The 17,774-nt window shown below is 27.2% G+C and overlaps 1 protein-coding gene across 2 annotated transcripts; it reads right to left on the bottom strand.

The window, feature by feature from the left end:
- Window positions 1-3,641: 3,641 nt before the first annotated feature.
- LOC113558609 (MORN repeat-containing protein 3-like) lies at window positions 3,642-10,902 on the bottom strand. 2 transcript variants are annotated; one of them, XM_026964104.1, is made up of 6 exons: window positions 10,632-10,902; window positions 10,391-10,509; window positions 6,778-6,923; window positions 5,807-5,972; window positions 4,358-4,539; window positions 3,642-4,242 (listed from the first exon to the last, which is right to left on the bottom strand). In XM_026964104.1, exons 2-6 carry the CDS (start codon window positions 10,482-10,484, stop codon window positions 4,168-4,170), a joined length of 663 nt encoding a protein of 220 aa, XP_026819905.1. In that variant the 5' UTR covers window positions 10,485-10,509; window positions 10,632-10,902; the 3' UTR covers window positions 3,642-4,167. The 2 variants fall into 2 exon arrangements, with proteins under 2 accessions (XP_026819905.1, XP_026819904.1); XM_026964103.1 differs by having other exon boundaries at window positions 10,391-10,902.
- Window positions 10,903-17,774: the final 6,872 nt, after the last annotated feature.

The raw sequence follows: 17,774 nt of genomic DNA, 5'->3' as shown, positions 1-17,774 counted from the left end.
TTCTTTTTACTTTGTAACTATAGATTCATACTTATTCATTACTATTTTATTATTTCATAGTTTAATCTTTGAAATATTAGCTAACAAAATGTATTTTTAACATTTTTTAATAAGGTCAAATTAACGTTGGGTTCTATTACTGACTTATTCTCCCCCTCATAAACATATTATATCATTATTGTATTTTTTTTCTTTATGTATTTAATTTGCTTATTATGCCTTAAAGCATAAATCGTAAATATTCTTTTAATAATAATAACAATAATGAAAAAATATATACTATTTTTAGATAGATATTATTTAAAACCAAAAAAAAAAATGTTTTTAACATTATATTGTTAACTTAAATCTACATCATTTTTCATTATTAGCACTATATTATAATAAACTAACCACTGTTTCAATCATAGTTTGTCCACAGCTACCAACACAAACACACTACCACATTCCTGTCACCAAGTCCATCGCAAATACAAACCTGTACAAACCTGCACAGAACTGTCAAAATGTTGCCAATGAATCCCATCAGGAAAATAGATAGGAATTGCATAAAGCAAAATGAAATCAGTCCGTGTACTACCGTAGAAATGACAAACCGTGTTAAGTAATTCAGGTTTCAAAGTGTCTACAATCATTTTACAACTGATTTTAAATTGTAGTTATATTTTATATATTGTACGCCGTATTTGTAAATTGCTTAGATAAACATACAATTGATATGTTTCCCCATCAATTCCATGGTTTTCTCAAAAACTGCGTTGTTTAAAGTTAGAAGAAATATTAATAATAATTCGTCAATACATTGTAGACAAAGACTGAAGTGGTTTATCACTTTAGAAATATAAATGTCACAGGTTTTTGATGAATTTTTAACGTTTGGTGGATGTAAATTGCTTTCAATTTCAGATTATATTTAATGGGATGTTTTGTTGAAATTGATTTAAGTAATATTGTAGTAAATCTTTTTTTTTTTTTTAGAAATGAGTTGTAGTTGTCAAAATTGTTTATATCTTTTATGTAATACCAATTGATCTTATTAGAAAACGCGATAATCCTGTATTAATAAATGTATGGTGTATACGTTACCTGAGTGATTTGAACCTGAAATCAATTACGCACAATAATAATATGTACTTATTGATAAGGCAATTAAATAAATATTTTTATATAGTTTGAAAATCAAAAAGTTTACTGTAATAGAAAACGTTTCATGAAATTGTTAACATATTTGAGATCAATTTTATTTTAAATATTTTTTTATAAATCAATGATTTTAAATATTTCAGAGAAAAAAAATTTATATTTTCTGTAAAAATATACTATTTTGTATGCTTTTATCGGTTTATCGTTAGTAATTCTATGTAAATTTGATGATTACAAAAAAATGACTATAAGACTGTATATTTTTAAAAAAATGTATGTTTTTTTCAATATTGCGTGTTTTCTATAATATAATAAAACAAAAAATGATGTTGATTTCGATGAAAAAATAAATATAAACGCCTTTTTTTAGTAAAAAAACTAAAATTAAATTAAATATTTAAATAAATAATGTTAGTGATGTGTTTATCAGAATATATGATTTTCAAAATTTTTAAAAATATTTAATAAGTTAATGTAGTTGTGTAACATACTCTAATATTATATTATAAATATATATTTATATATTTATAATATGTAAAATAATCGCATTTATTTTAATATGTAAATCATAAATGCGGGTGTGTTGATATATATACACGATATCTGGGAGGGCGAGTAGTATTAGTAATAATATAAGTAGACATGTATAATATTATGTGTTTTTTTTTTTGCGGGAGCATGAAATAATAATTATAGTAAACAGATATTACGTATGTGAGAGCTCATGATAATAATAGTATTATAATATTATTTTAGAACAGTGTATTATGTATTGTTAATATTTACCATTGATAAATAATAAAATTAAATATTATTATTATTATATAGGTATACATAAAGTTATGAATAAGTTATTTCCCATTATAATTGTAAATATGTTTAGTCGGTATAAAAAAAACTTGAATTTTCGCTGGTAATATAATATTTTGGTTGTTGTTGGGATGTAATATTTGAATCAGTAAATAATAATTAATATCGAATAATTTACACTATTAGTACAATGTATTTATCAATGAAATTGGCATTAACGAAGAAAAACATTATTAAATATATATATATATATAATAATGATATTATGGACTATAATAGAAAAAAACTTACGATTTTCTTCTCCTTGCAATGTCTCAAGAGGTTATCTCTTCGCGTGAACAAATATTTCATAAAATGTTAATGTGTAGCTCGTGTGACTTGGAACATCTATGTAGATCATTGAATATTGTAAAGGGTTTATCACATACGCTGCACGTAAATATAATTATGTTGACAGAAACCCGAAGAACACCATATGAACTCACCAAAACACGTTACCCTCAAACGAATAGATAGGTAAATAATTATAGTAAAATATATTTTACTTTGTATAACTGTAGGATAATATTATGTATATCTAAACAATTTATAAGCACCGCGTACACCTGGCAGATGAAAACTAAGTACGCTTTAAAATCAATTGTAAAATAATAGTTTATTCTAAAAACTAATAATAATATTTTATAACAAGATAACAAATGATAAGGTGTTTTCAGGTTCCAATATATTATATAATCAATACATGTTTCTTGGAGGATTGATATGATAAGTGTACTGAATGTTGCCTATACACTATTCATATAATTTTTACATTTAAATTTAAGGGGAGGATATTTAGAATACACATAACATCCTACTAAATGTATATTAAATTGTACAAACTTAAACAAGTGTATGTAAACAATATGTGTTTAGCGGAAGAATTGTTATTATAAACTAATTAATTTATAATTATAAAAATATATTTTCATAATATATAACAATAAAACATTTCATCAAAACTTTTAACATACATATTTATAGAGGTAATCCAGTTTGTCTGCATTTGTTATTACAAAAAAAATTTAATTCTTATGAAAATATTAGTTTTTTGAAAAACAAAAATATTTTTTTCAATTGATATATTTTTTTAAACGTTTAACTTTCATGTATAACAATATTATATTTATTTCATATTTCGAAGAAGAATATTTTTCACATTACTTTTAATAATTAAAATTTAATTTAAAACGAGTTGTGAATTAGTTATAATTAATATATCAATTTTATATTAGATGATTCCGTATGTAAAGTGTACGAAGATATATTATAACCATCAAAATGTCAGGCTACTACTCATTACAAGGGTAAAACAAAATAGTAAATAAAAATAGTAAGACAAATATCACACATGGAAATTAATTTTACTAAGTAAACTAGTTGCATGAACTTGCCCTGAAATGTATTAACTACTCGTCAAAAATTTGATTTGTATATATCGAAGTATTTCTAAAAATATTCTGCTTCGGAAAATAAAATTCAAGTTTATGTTGTCGCTTTTAAAAATAAAATGACTTAAGTTGATGACGAAAAATAAATAAATTGTAAAAAATATCATTTTTTTTTTGTTTTGTTTTTTGACATAAAACTATTTAAAATAAGATTTTCAAAAAAGTTTAAACTTTTACTAATAACGAGTTTATTACACACTTAAATGGATCATTATGCACATATATATATATAAGTGAAATAATTACAAGGGAAGTCTTACATTTGCATATTATATGTTATTCATTTCCTTAGTATAACCATCGTTCGAAACCCTGATCACACTACCATACTTACTGTTACCCTCGAACAATGTTTAATCGTTGGGATACTTCATCAAGCTTAACAAAAGGAGTTGAACCGAAATATTCAGATACCGATTCGGGATTCCTAGTTTAAATCTACTGTGCTTAATGTATTATCCTTATTATTTGGCAAACTCGTAAAACTGTCCTTCTGAATGGGAGCAACCGAAACGACATAACATTTCATGACTGCATTGTTAGATCATGAAAAAAAAATATATAAAAATTATTCACACTCAGCTAGACAATTCCTACATTACCCCATCCTCTTTGGTACATATACATAATATAATATATTATTATTATATCATACTATATGAATTACTGTAAAATAATTTCACATAAAATTTATAGTTTTAAACATAAACAATTTCCACGTCTTTCACAGGTTATCGAGCATTTCCGATTTGGTGTACTCGTACGCTTCTATTATGTTTTTCTCGTCGGATTTCGAAATCTATTAACAGAATATAATATTGTACTTGATCAATCACTGTTGCTTTTTAAATGTACGACTATTATGTTATGAATAGATTTTTTTTCCTACAAATACACAACTTAACTATGCTTACCTCCGGCATAACATATTGTGTTCGCGTACTCTCCGGCCCGTCAATATATCTGATGGTGCTGAGTTTCAGCACTCCGTTGATCCATACCCCCTCCATGAATTGGCCTTTGTCTATGAATACGTAAACGCCTTCGCCGTGTTTCAAACCGTTCCTCCATTGTCCGTCATAAAAATTGCCGTTTACTGTAAATGGCGTAATAACAATTCAGATTTTGAAAACAAAAAACAAAAATTCCATATTGCTTTAATAATAATACTATTAAAGTTTTCCATGGTATCCCAAGAATGAACAAGTATAAATACAGGGTGAATCTATAACTAAAAAGAACTTTCGTCCGGTGGAGTACATAGATATTAATTTCAAGGGGGTTAAACAAAAATCCCCATTCTTAAATTCCTATGATTAATTATACAATCAAATCAAAATCAATGCCCCTACCAACCATACATTTCAGAGGGGAGGTGAAAACTTGCCCCCCCCCTTATATGTATACGCTACTGCTTTCTTCGTAAATAAACTATATATGTTTTTGTACGCGTATCGAACGAATAATAAATATATTATTGTTACGAGTAGAATAGAAGACAATGATATTGTACGGAGTAAAAACTCAATTATTTTTTAAGTGACAATGCAAATATTATGCACTATACATTTTGTAGTCTCTTCCACCAATATTTTTTACAAAGGGTTTTTCCCAAGTTATTTCTGATTTACTCCAAGGTTAGGTGACACATCTGAAAACGTTAAAAACGTTATGTTTTGATAATGTGAATTTGTTTGTTTTGTTTTGATTGGTGCAGTATTTTGCTGAGAAAACTACGGAATTTAGGATTGCCAAGTTCTTAAAAAAATGTTTCTTATTGTAAATGCAATGGTGTTGTGTACAAATAATTCGTCAATTTATTATATTATCTTATTAAAAACTCGATAAAAATGATTTTCCTATATTATATATAACGATGGTTAAAAACTATATTTCAGTTGAATAGTGTTAAATTGTCCTCAATTATATATATCTTTAACACCACAAGTCGATAAAATATGCATTATAAAAAAAGCTATTAAAATGTATTTGCATATTTCGAGGTCTAGTTAAAAGCATTTACAATTAAACGACCAAAATTGAGTGACACGGAAATGCAATATATAATATGCTCGACAAAGCTAAAGCTTGTATAGATTATTAATTATAAGTTCAAAATAACATTTTTATATACCAAAATCCTCGAAAAAAATATTCTCTTTTAAAATGTTATCCTTTTTTTGATATTTGTATGTAATCTCTATATATTTATATATTATGTGCATATAAAAACATAAAATGTGTAATGATAAACAAATAGTCAGAAATCTATCTATTTATAATTTTTAAACACATTAATTAACTGTATGGAGATAAATTAAACACCTCGTTTATAATAAAATACAATGCAATGCAGTTTTTACCTTCTACGTATTTTCCTCGGCCGTTGTACTCGTTGTTGCGCCATTGGCCTCGGTACACGGCACCGTCGTTCCACCGCATGGTCCCGTAACCGCATTTCATTCTACTACCGACCGTCGAAAAGCTACCATCGTAAATGCCGCACTCTTCGTACCATTTGCCTTTAGCCTTTACAACGACAATAAACACTGCGTGGTATGTATATTATAGTATTATAAAAGTCTCATAATTTGCTACTTTTTACGCGCGAACATCGAGACTTCTCGTTTGTCGATTAACGTAACCACAATAATATTATTGTCATCGTGTTTATTGCATATAATACGTAAATTAAACGGTAAGTATAAATAATATAAATTGCACAAGAAATCATGCTGTGCCACATGCAATGATATAATATACATCGAATGTTCACGACGTCTCGATAAATTTCTAATTTAGCTCCGTTCCCTTAATAAATAACATGTACTACGTAAATAAATACAGTGTTATAAGCCTTTTAGATAATATGTAATCATGTAATTAGTAAGTTCTATTTTTTGGATTTTTCTTTTCGAGAACCACGTGTACCTTTAAAGACTTAATATTTTAAAACTACTTATTTTTAATTCAAGTTTTTAAGAAATTATATATTTATATTTTCTTTAATGTTGATATATCTTAATCGAAATTCTTAAACCTTAAGTAAATTAGAATTTGAAAAAATATCTAAAATTCAGCACTGAAAATATATTGGCTAAATTACCTAACCGACAAAAGCTAATAGTTTTAATAATTGTCATTAGAATAAGTCTTTTAAAATCATTTACATCACATAATATGGCATTTGTAAAAATATTTTTAATATGATATTCTCGTTTCCGTGACGTGACTTAACTAATGAAAAAACCATTGTATTCTGTAAGTATTGTGTTCAAGTCATACATATAGATATATAAACATATATAAACATATATATAATACTTCTACTTACGAATCGGTTATTTATCCATTGTCCTTCGCAAATATATACAAAATGGTCATCAACTTTCTTCATCAGCACGCCAAAACCATGTCTTTTGTTTGCGACCCAATCTCCCTCGTAAACTGTTTTGTTCTTGTATGATTTTTTTCCTTTTCCTGAGGATTAAAAACACACACAGTTCGGATTTAAAACAATTGATCGTCAGTACAGGGAAATAATGAAATTGTTTACGTAAGCAATTTTATTTCGATTTTCAGATAAATTTTTTACCTATCAGTTTTATAATAACGAATAATTACGCACAGTTTACTTACTTATGCGAAATAATATAAACAGTCCTACATAATATTTCATTTTTGTAAAATAATGTTGGGACCCTATTTTACGAATTTAATGTTTTTTGATCGCTATGATAAATTTATTTATTTATTTATTTATTCTAGTGTATACAGTAAAACCAAAGTCATGGATAACAATTTTATATCTATGACTGACCCTTATCGGATTCTAACATAGAATGGCACTTAGTGTTCCCGTCTTGGTTAGCAACAAGTTTGTTCGGGTTCTGTAATCTATAAGGTCGGTCCAGATCAGATAGTTATTATCGTTCAGCAGTAATGTTTTTATCGAACAAATTCTATTAGTTTCAGAGTACAGTAATTTCAGTTAACAACAGTTAGTAGTAGTGCTGATTATAAAGATTACTCGTAAATATTGTGTTAGAGGCACTGAAAATAAAAGGTACGCTCTTGAATCGTCAACACGTTTCTTTTAACGACCGTATAACTTTTATTTTTCAAATATCATTCCACACACAATATATCAGCTGATGTCATATATAAAGGTATAACGATTGAGGTTACATGTCGAATTTCCAAAACAACTGTTAAATACACCTAACCTAATTTTTCAATAACAATATATTGACCTGCATCGTTGCACTATTTGTTATAAAACGTAAAATTCGATTATGGACGTATATGGACAAATAATATATACAACAGAACCTACACAAAGTGTTAAAGTCTCACATATTAGTATCGTATTTGTAGTGAATTGTGTATAGCAATATTGTGCTTATATCTACGTTATACAAATAATATCCAATGGTCCATCCGTCATTACATTTGTTTCCGTGGTTACCAGTATCGTTATAGAATTTATGAAAAAAAAAATATTAAACATCGAATGGTGATACTGTATTGACTTAAGCGTTATACAATATATTATATATTATATTTTTTATTATTGTTTTATTGATGTTAAAATACTTAAACCTTAAAATTGTTTATTTGGTTAGGACTCTACGTTGTACCTACACAATCGTATAATATTTGTTCGTATAACGGCAAGTAGTTTTTTTTGTATTATTTTGTTTCCATGTTCTTGTAACAATTTTAATATATTATTATTATATTATTGAACCTTTAGATTTGAACTTAAATAAACTGAAATAAATAATAAATATTTGATTATTATAAGTTATATAATTAATTTTTGTGCATTTAAATTAAGTAAGCTTTTAAAATGTTCGATCAAACTGTTTTGTAAATGTTGAATTTATTAAAGCTGATGAATTTAAAAAAAAAATAATCAAATAAAAGTTTTAGTTAGTAAAAAAAATGATTAGCCAACTTAGGAAAGTTTAACAATATATCTATTTTAATTACTTTAGATTTTCCAATTATTGTATAGGTACTATTACACTATATAGTAGGTATATATAGTACAAGACAATAATATTATTCATATTCTATGTATATACTTAAATTTTAAACTCGTGTTTGTTTGGGCTTAGTCATTTTTTATGGTAATAAAAGAAAATTAAAAAAAAACCTTTTCCATTATAATGAGCATGCATTTTACTTGTGTTTTTAGTCGATGACACGTAATACTACAATATGAAAAATGTCATTTAACTTGACTTATAAAACTTTTTTTTTCTTAAAAAATAAAATAAACAGGGTATTGATTTATTTTTGTTATAATAAAGAGTCTATGCTGTAGTGGCGTAACCCAATCTCCGATTTTGTTGTTCCTAACTTATTATGCTTTTACTATTCATTATATTTAAGTCAATTATTGTCAATATAAAGCGCATACAATGAATGAATGAAAAATAAAAACCAGAATAAGTGTCACTGCTGTATAGTAGTTTTAAAAAGTTTTACATCATTGAAAAAGCACCATAATAGATGTGTTAAACTTGGATTAAATGAAAAATCATTACATACGAAAATTAATTCTAAACGAAAACACACATTTATTAATGCATTGAAAGTACTGGCTGGTAGCCCAATGATTACATTACAAGAAATATTAATGCACATAGTTGAAGTATTAAAATACATCTAAAATATATAATAAGAAACAAAATTAGCAAAAATTAATTATGATATAAAAATATAAAATTTAATAGGCACCCCTTGAATCAATATGAGATAATTAAAATACAGAATTTTAAAATTTGTACGCAAATATATTATAATATAATTTAAAAAACTAACGTTTGAAAATGATAAATAATGCAAATATACATTTTTCGAAACATCCTTTCGGACTATATTTTTAAAATCCTCAGTTAATACTCTATTATTACAAAAATAAAACTTCTCTAAAATTATTTACAATTGTATTATTAGTAAATAATGAAAAAAGAGAAAAATTGAAACCAAAATAAAAAAATCAAGTTTGTAAACGAATAGTAGAATATCTTAATTATGATGATGTATAAATTAATGAATTACTGAGAGCTTATCATAATTATTTACATAATTACAAACAATTTTCAAGTTGAAATTTTAATAACTTAGTTAAGTTTTGGCGGTGGAATTATGTTATAGGTTAACCCTTAGACAAAACCTATTTTCTGAGACCTTGTGTGATTACAACATCTTTTTTAAACAATATGTTGCATAATAGTTAATAATTAACACAATATCATTTTTTAATGCCAAAATATTAATCTTGGTGTGCCACAATAATCTTAAATATAAAGAATGTATTTTATTTTTTGGGTTATTCAACAATAGGATTTTCACTAAAGGCAATAAAATTATATAAAGACTTATAATTTTAAATTAATAATTTTCATCGACAATAATTAAACCCAAATTAATACAATGAATATTATATAATTTATTTGTATTTTTTATAAAATATGATGACAGTATAGGTATATATAATTAATTTATATCTGTGCTCCGTGTTCATCGGGTATTAATTATTTACAAAATATTTATATATTAACTATAAGTGCCTACATAGTATTCTGACACGTTTTTTAAAAAAATTAACAATTTTTATAAAACATGATTTCTAATACATTACCAAATACTTATGTATATATATATAGTCACGACAAGTAGAAGTATTGTAAAGTATAATTGTTAAATTTGCTCAATGCACTGTATAAAATCTATAGTAAAATCTAGATCAACAGTACCTATACCTATAATATCTATCATTTGTTATGTTATTACGATAACAATTAATACAATGTTTATTATCCGTAAAATGTATATCCAAGTTCCTATCCATTAGAAAGGAATCGAGAAATTTAGCAAACAAAATTACCTTTATTCGTTCGACCCGTGTTGGTGATAGTTAACCGTGAACTCACCTTGTTTCGTGTCGCTTTCCCAGTTGCCCATGTACACCCCGTATTTTTCGTAGACTCCGGGTTTGAATCCGTTTTTCATGGAGATCTGCTCCATCCATCGTGTCTTTGACGGCACGTCCCTACAATGGATTGGAGGCATTTCGAAATGTTTTCGGTGTAAATAACTTTCAATACGGTGACGAGAGCGTACGAGTGTAAAATATTATTCTCAATTAGATCCAAAGTGTCGGAGAACTAATACCTTACCGCCGCCGCCGTTGCCGCCGCTACTACGCGTACTGTTTCTTAGCAACGCCGTTCGTTCTTCGTTGTTACTAGGTCAAGTCCGCCAAAAGTGTCGATTACGGACCGACGTGTAATAGTTATCGAAATATATCAGTACGAGCGAGCACAACACTTTTTTTCTTCGGTAGAACACCCTCTAGAAAGTTTGTAAATAAAAACGATTTTAAACTCGTGTAACGAAATGATCGGTGTTGAGTTGACGGCGATAGGCTATTAAATATGTTTTTCTCGGATATACCAATATATATTTAATAATAATGTGCTCTGTTACACGACAAAACATTAGCTGACACGATACAAATAAAGTACATAATATTATACAGTAGGCATACGGGTTAATAATAATATTATTAAAATACAGACTAATATCAAAGGAAATAATTAATTGTCATTAATATAATTGAAAAACCTTAAATACCACTATGATAATACCGGTAAAAAAATAAGTTTTTAAATTGTGTTGATAATTTTTTTGTTGTTGTAAAAACACGAAAATTGACAGCATTGACTGTTTAAACTGTCGTACTATAAATTCTACGTACAAACGTTGAAATATTAAATATAATATTATGCACATACATGCGCGATGCTAACTCTGTCTTAATCGATATCATTATCATAGTCATATGTTAGGAATGTTACGATAATATTGTGTATTGAATTAGTGTATACCACTTTTTCCGGGATCAACAAGTACGACCGTATAATATTATATCGTGTGTCGTAGACAGTTATCGTACACAAATATCGGGTATTTAAGTATAATATACGTATCATATACACAATATATAATATTATATTACAGTGCGCGGCGAAACACTCAAAAACTTAAACGAAACTTTCCGATGGCGCTTGTTCGGGAGCCTTCGGGGACGCACGTCGTGTAAATCTGACTGAAATTTTTATCGAATCCTCGCCTAACGGCTATATAATATTACGGCTACTGTCTCTGCTGCTGCCGCCGTCACCGCCGGGGAGGATTACGTATAGCTGATATCCCTGTAAAATTCAATATTAATAAGAATTTCCAACGGATAGACGATAAAAAAAAAAGAAAAAACGCATTCGCGTCGTAGATGGAAAAAAAATAATAATAAAAAAACGTTTTATTCATTTCACTTGTACGGAACCGTAGAATATGATAGCATTGTATTATATTATGTTTTGCGGATGGCGTCTGTTCGCTCTCGTTATAGTTCCGATGTGACAGTGTCCGTGTTTGTTCTGCTGCGGAATAAACAAATACGCGTATTGTACTTTGGTGTAGTGGAATATATAATTTATTGTACACGTTGTTTACGTAAAATGGCTTATGAGAACTATCCGGCAGTTTTAATCCCTACATTATAAAACATAGAACACACGATGGCGCTAAAAACAATATTTGATTATTAACTATTATCGCGATACCGATTATACGTCATGTGCTGTTAAAACAATATAGCAAAGTTTGCGGTTTTTTTCCGATTTTATTTTATTTTATTCCTCCGATCATGAAACTATAAAACAATTTTGTCGTGGGCAGAATATCTTAAGCTTCGAGTTTAAAATTTGTTCAAAGTGTTATCATATTTTCAAATATTCCAACACCCGCGTTTAGGTCACATTTTTTTTTTTTTTGTTTTTGTTTTAAACACCCACATCGTCGACGATATCAAGTATTTGATCGATTTTCATCGACAAAACCATTTATGTGCGATTTGATTTTTTAAGGTTTGGAATAATTTTATGTAGTTTCAATACGAACGATATACTGTAACACAAGTGTGAAGTTTGTCTATAGTTTTTAAATTTTAGCGACAGAAGGTATTTGTTCGATTAAATTTACACGAATAACTACTTGAAATAGAATAAAACATATATCATATTGTTTTATGTTATTGAATTAAAATATAAAAGTATGTGGTTTTAAGATAAATTAAACAACGCATGTATAAAACTAATCGTCCGGGAAACATAATACTCTGCGTTCAAAATTATTTTTGAATGATGAACATTTTAATGGATCAAATATTACAGTAATTTGTATAAATCACTATTAAGTGCTTTATCCAGACAAAGAAATTATGACAGGCAATTATCGTATATCTTCTTATTCCTTGTAATAAAATTCGATTTCATTCCACACCAAAAAATCTATTTTTCTGACTCGACTTTAATGATAATTTTATTTATCGTAATTCAAAATATATATACACTTTTCCTTAAATATCCGATGAAATCTTCATTTGTTAGGATTTAAGTATAAAATAAATGACACGTAATAAAATGACTACAGTTCTTAGCTTCTAAAATAAAATATATAAAAATTATTAATAATAGCTTATTGTTTAAACATGTTAAGTACAATATTATTGTACCCGTTAAAATGATTTGAAAATCCGTAGAATTTATTTGTTCATTAATTATTAATGAGATAATAGAAGAAAAATGTGTGGGTTCCCATGAAATTTGAATTTACAAAAAAAAAAAAATTAATATATAGTGACTATCGTTGTATTCGTACTCGTCAGCGGTATACTTAAACCCTTTTAATTTGGTAATAAATATTACTTAATATATAACTATTACCTTTAATCATCAGCGTGAAATACTTATATTTACATATTAACATATTTTTTCTTTGTATATTGATATTCAATGTGTTCTAAACTAATTAAACTTAAATTATCATTAAGTATTATATTATTATCACAAACCGTATCTACATTACATATGCACGGATTACTGTTAATGAATTAGTTTTATTAAAATATTTAATAACCCGTACAATATTATATTATTTATTCATACAACTTACATTGTATTACTATAATAATTAATTGTAAACTTTGTATATCCATGTGTACCTACCCATCATGTAGATATATTATCGACTACCTACGTACCCTATGTTTTTAAAATTATCAGACTTTTAATTCAACCCTGAATCTACGTTAAATTACTTTTTAGATATTATATTATTCAATGAAATGTTTAACTTTAGACAAAAATGTAGAGCATTTTAATATAATATTAGTTGAAATATAAAAATAGCCTTGTACACTTTACCTTTCTAGTTTCTATGCATATATATATATATTTACTACCTTCATAGTTCAAACACGTACATAAATAATTCATATTATTTTTAATAAGTCATATTTCATACTCTCCAAAAAAATAAATTATTCATTTGAAAATTCTATCAAAAATATCACCGAGTACCATTTAATAACATTGCTCACTGCTAACAAATTGACAGCAAATTCTAAACAAATTATAGATGTAATAAAAATATGAATGAAAATGTTATATGATTTTTAATTTTAATCATTGATTTATATTGTACTCATATTATGCAAATCATTTATTAACTTATAAGCAGTCATATTATAAATAACTCATAATTTAATTAAAATTAAAATTTTATCTGCTAATAACACTTAAACTATTTTACGTAGCTATACATATTTTAAATGTATATTTTTTTTCTATAATGAATAGTAGCTATTATAGGGATCTATCTGAATTCGTTTTTCTTTACACTTCATAGTTAATCATTATGCCATTATTTTCTACGATGACATCGTCCTTCATTATGGCAAACGTCTAAATAACATATAATTATTTCTATAAAACTCAAAGAACATGTTCGTGATCCAATATCTTTTCTAACGAAGGAAAGATTCTTACTTTCCTTTTTGCCTCGGTTTAATTTGTTTGATAAAGGTCTAGAACTAAATTAAGATTTTTATAACGTTTTATTAATTATAAAAGCTGTGAAATATGAAGCCAACGGAATAATATCACTTATTTCATACTATGTAGTAGTATACTGTACCCAACAATGTTTTCACTTTTTCTGAAACAAAATGTATTGGACTAATTATACGTTATTTAGAAAGGTATAAACTGATTTAAATTTTTCAAAAGTTATTACTTATAACTTTTTGCCGAGACACTATACCACAAACTAGATTTATTTTTTTTTTAACGTCAATTATATGCAAATAAAAACTACAAGAAGCCGAAAGCTATTATATTTGGCCATCGAACTGAATCAAACTGATTAATTCAACTATCTGCAATAATATCATAATATTACTGTGTAATTCCAATGTATATGCGTACATCAATCCAAACTATTGAGCGTTGCAAACCCGATTTATGAGTTATTGGAACTTTTAGAAATAATCACGTCGTAGTTTGAATAGTATTCATTGAATACTATTTGTATTATTATGTACACAATGAAATAAAATTGAATATTTTATGATCATTTTATCGTATTTCGTATACGATTTAAAAAACCAAATGGATTAATAATAATTGTACGTTCAACAGAGAATAACTATATAGGTATATAATACTGGCATAATACACATAATAATATATGCTTATCTATATAAATGAGATAACCGAATACATCACACGTACTTATAAATAACATACACATATTATACGTATATTATTTTTTTAGCATTGAATTAAAAATTCAATTTTAAATCGCTTAATGCGATTCGTTCCATACAAAAATAAATACATATACATATATATCAATGGAACCAACCAAAACAATAACAGCATTATATTATATCAAAATACACGGGTATTATATAGTTGAATAAATTATGGTTTGTTTGGCGCGGCTGACAGTGCCGATAGTAATTGATATTTCTGCGAATATTATGAATAAGTCGATAACAGCATAATAATATATTCTCATAATGCCCATCGCATTTCGGTTTTACTTCATTATTTTTGGGCGATGGACCGCACATGCATTGCGCGGCATATCATGAACACGTCCTCAAAAACAATCTGACAAAAAATTTACGGCGCACAACGAAACTTCCATCATGCGTAAAACAATATTATACCGACGTGTACAACAGCGGTGGTATCGTTTTGTTCGAGTGACGTTTGGCAGTCACAATTTATACACACATGGCGATATTACTACTCCGCGCCGCCGCGTAGTTATATGCGATGGCTCATACATTAATAATATCGTTGCATTGACGGACGTATAATAATTGTCATCGGTGAATGGCCTACTGCGGATTTAATCGCAACGGTTCACGACCAACCGAAATCCTTTACGGTAATAAATAAAAGTCTATCTCCCCATCACCGTATTATATACGATATACACAAAACAGGATTTGTATGCATATGGTGTAATAATAATAATAATAATAATAATAATAATATAGGCAATAACAATAACAATAATACGTTCGTTAGATAATGCTCGCTGACTCGGACCTGAGCATACTATAATATTTATGCGGGTGGTATAATACTGATGGTATGACTGCTGCAGTGTGAGCATATTATAATAATGAGCAACTCGAATAGTTCAAAAGAACAGTAAATCATACGGTGGGCAAAGTAACATCCTGCGAATAACACGTACCATTGTCTAGATCAGTGGTCTTCAACATTTTTGGACTCGCGACCCACTTTTTTAGGCCTACATTTTTCGCTACCCACGTAAGCTTTGTAAAAAAGCTAAAATTGCTTAATGCTTTGCAGTAGTATTATTAAAACCGATTACAATACAACATATTTTTTTAAAATGTGTTTTCATTTATTAATTTGCTAGCTTTAATAATTAAAAAAATATTTTTTTTTACCTTATACAATTTTATAACTTTAATTTTTATTTTAAAAAGAAGACTTATTGAGAACCAATTTTAAAGCTTACGCGACCCAAAAATGAGTAGCGACCCACCGACAGTTGTCAAAAATTACGTTGATTAATAAATTGGTTCCGTTAAAATTAGCAGAATGTTAGTGTTGTCTGTGATATTAAACGACATTGACTCATTTAAATATTGGTCATCGGGAAAATATTTGGAATAAGTATGAAAATTGCTAAGATTATAGTACTTTTAATTTATTCTCAATTACTATAACTACTCCTAATTATTTATTATAATTATTATTGTTATTGTCATTACGAGTATTGTTTGCAGGTCTTTGATACGTCACAAATTTATGAATTCAAATTATACTTGTAAAATTATAATAATTATTTAAATTTATACTTTGTATACATAAAATTCATAACTGTTTAATATGAAAAATTAAAAATCACAGACTTTTATATCGATCAGGTTTTTTGTCCATTTACAAATATCCTTTGATCGTTTGATGCATTTTCTCAATCGTGTCGTTAAAAAAGTATTTTATACTCAATCGTGTGATAGCTAACTGAAGCCTCGTAGTCGGTGTTATAGCTTTATAGGCTATGGAATAAATTATATAAGAAATATAATTTTACTGGGGACTTAATGTACAGGAGGCCACTTTCTTGGTTTAAAACAACGAAAAAATTACCCTTCCAGAATACTAAGTATTTTTTTTTTATTTAACGAATAAGGTGCTCTTTTATTAGTTTTTTCATCTAAGTTAGATTATTATTCTTACCATTCTTACACTTCTAACTACTTATAGGGTAATGACTAAGTACTCGTTATAATTTACATATATGGTATACAATTAAACAATTATATTGTACAGTAATTGTTATACTACGAAAGGCGCTCGAGACATTTTGATTGACCTAGCGACATATATTATACGAAATTCAAGATGATTTTCAAAGACGCAGTTCGTAGCAATTGCAGTAAGTACTTAACGAACACATATTGCACATTGTAGCAAGTTAAGTATGGAATTTATTAATTTGTTAATATTGATCGTAAGACTTTATTTAAATTTTAAAATCTCATTCTTGTTGTTATCAGTCAGTCATCCAGTTTTAAATGGATACGACCACACGAGTATCCCGATGTAATATAGTACAACCTATACTTTCGCCCGATATTTACATTAAACTGCTAACAGTATGGGAATTTCACACGGCGAACAATATTACTACTTTATGTTTAAAAGTTTTAAAAGCTTATACAAACTTTTGAAATGAGATATTAAGCCACATTTTTATGTACGTGCAACTATGTGTATTAACTTTCGAATTTGAATCAAATATTTGACCCGAAAACTAGAATTTTTCACTCATTAGGTACACTCTTTATGTTTACCTTACATACGAGAATAAACTTTCGAATATATATTATAATATACTATGGAATATGGTATCCGCAAA

The sequence above is a fragment of the Rhopalosiphum maidis genome, chromosome 1, assembly GCF_003676215.2.
Source record: "Rhopalosiphum maidis isolate BTI-1 chromosome 1, ASM367621v3, whole genome shotgun sequence".
In the NCBI taxonomy this organism is placed as follows: Eukaryota; Metazoa; Arthropoda; class Insecta; order Hemiptera; family Aphididae; genus Rhopalosiphum; species Rhopalosiphum maidis.
Note: the sequence above shows the minus strand (reverse complement) of the source record. Positions and strands in the feature narration are given on the sequence as shown.

What these genes read in the sequence shown, in the direction of transcription:
- LOC113558609 (XM_026964103.1), bottom strand. Translation starts at nt 10,529, where the DNA reads ATGCCTCCAATCCATTGTAGGGACGTGCCGTCAAAGACACGATGGATG. An exon ending in GGAAAGCGACACGAAACAAG is followed by an intron (nt 6,924 to 10,390) that starts GTGAGTTCACGG and finishes TTTAATCCTCAG; the next exon opens with GAAAAGGAAAAAAATCATAC. An exon ending in CACAATATGTTATGCCGGAG is followed by an intron (nt 4,243 to 4,357) that starts GTAAGCATAGTT and finishes TTCTGTTAATAG; the next exon opens with ATTTCGAAATCCGACGAGAA.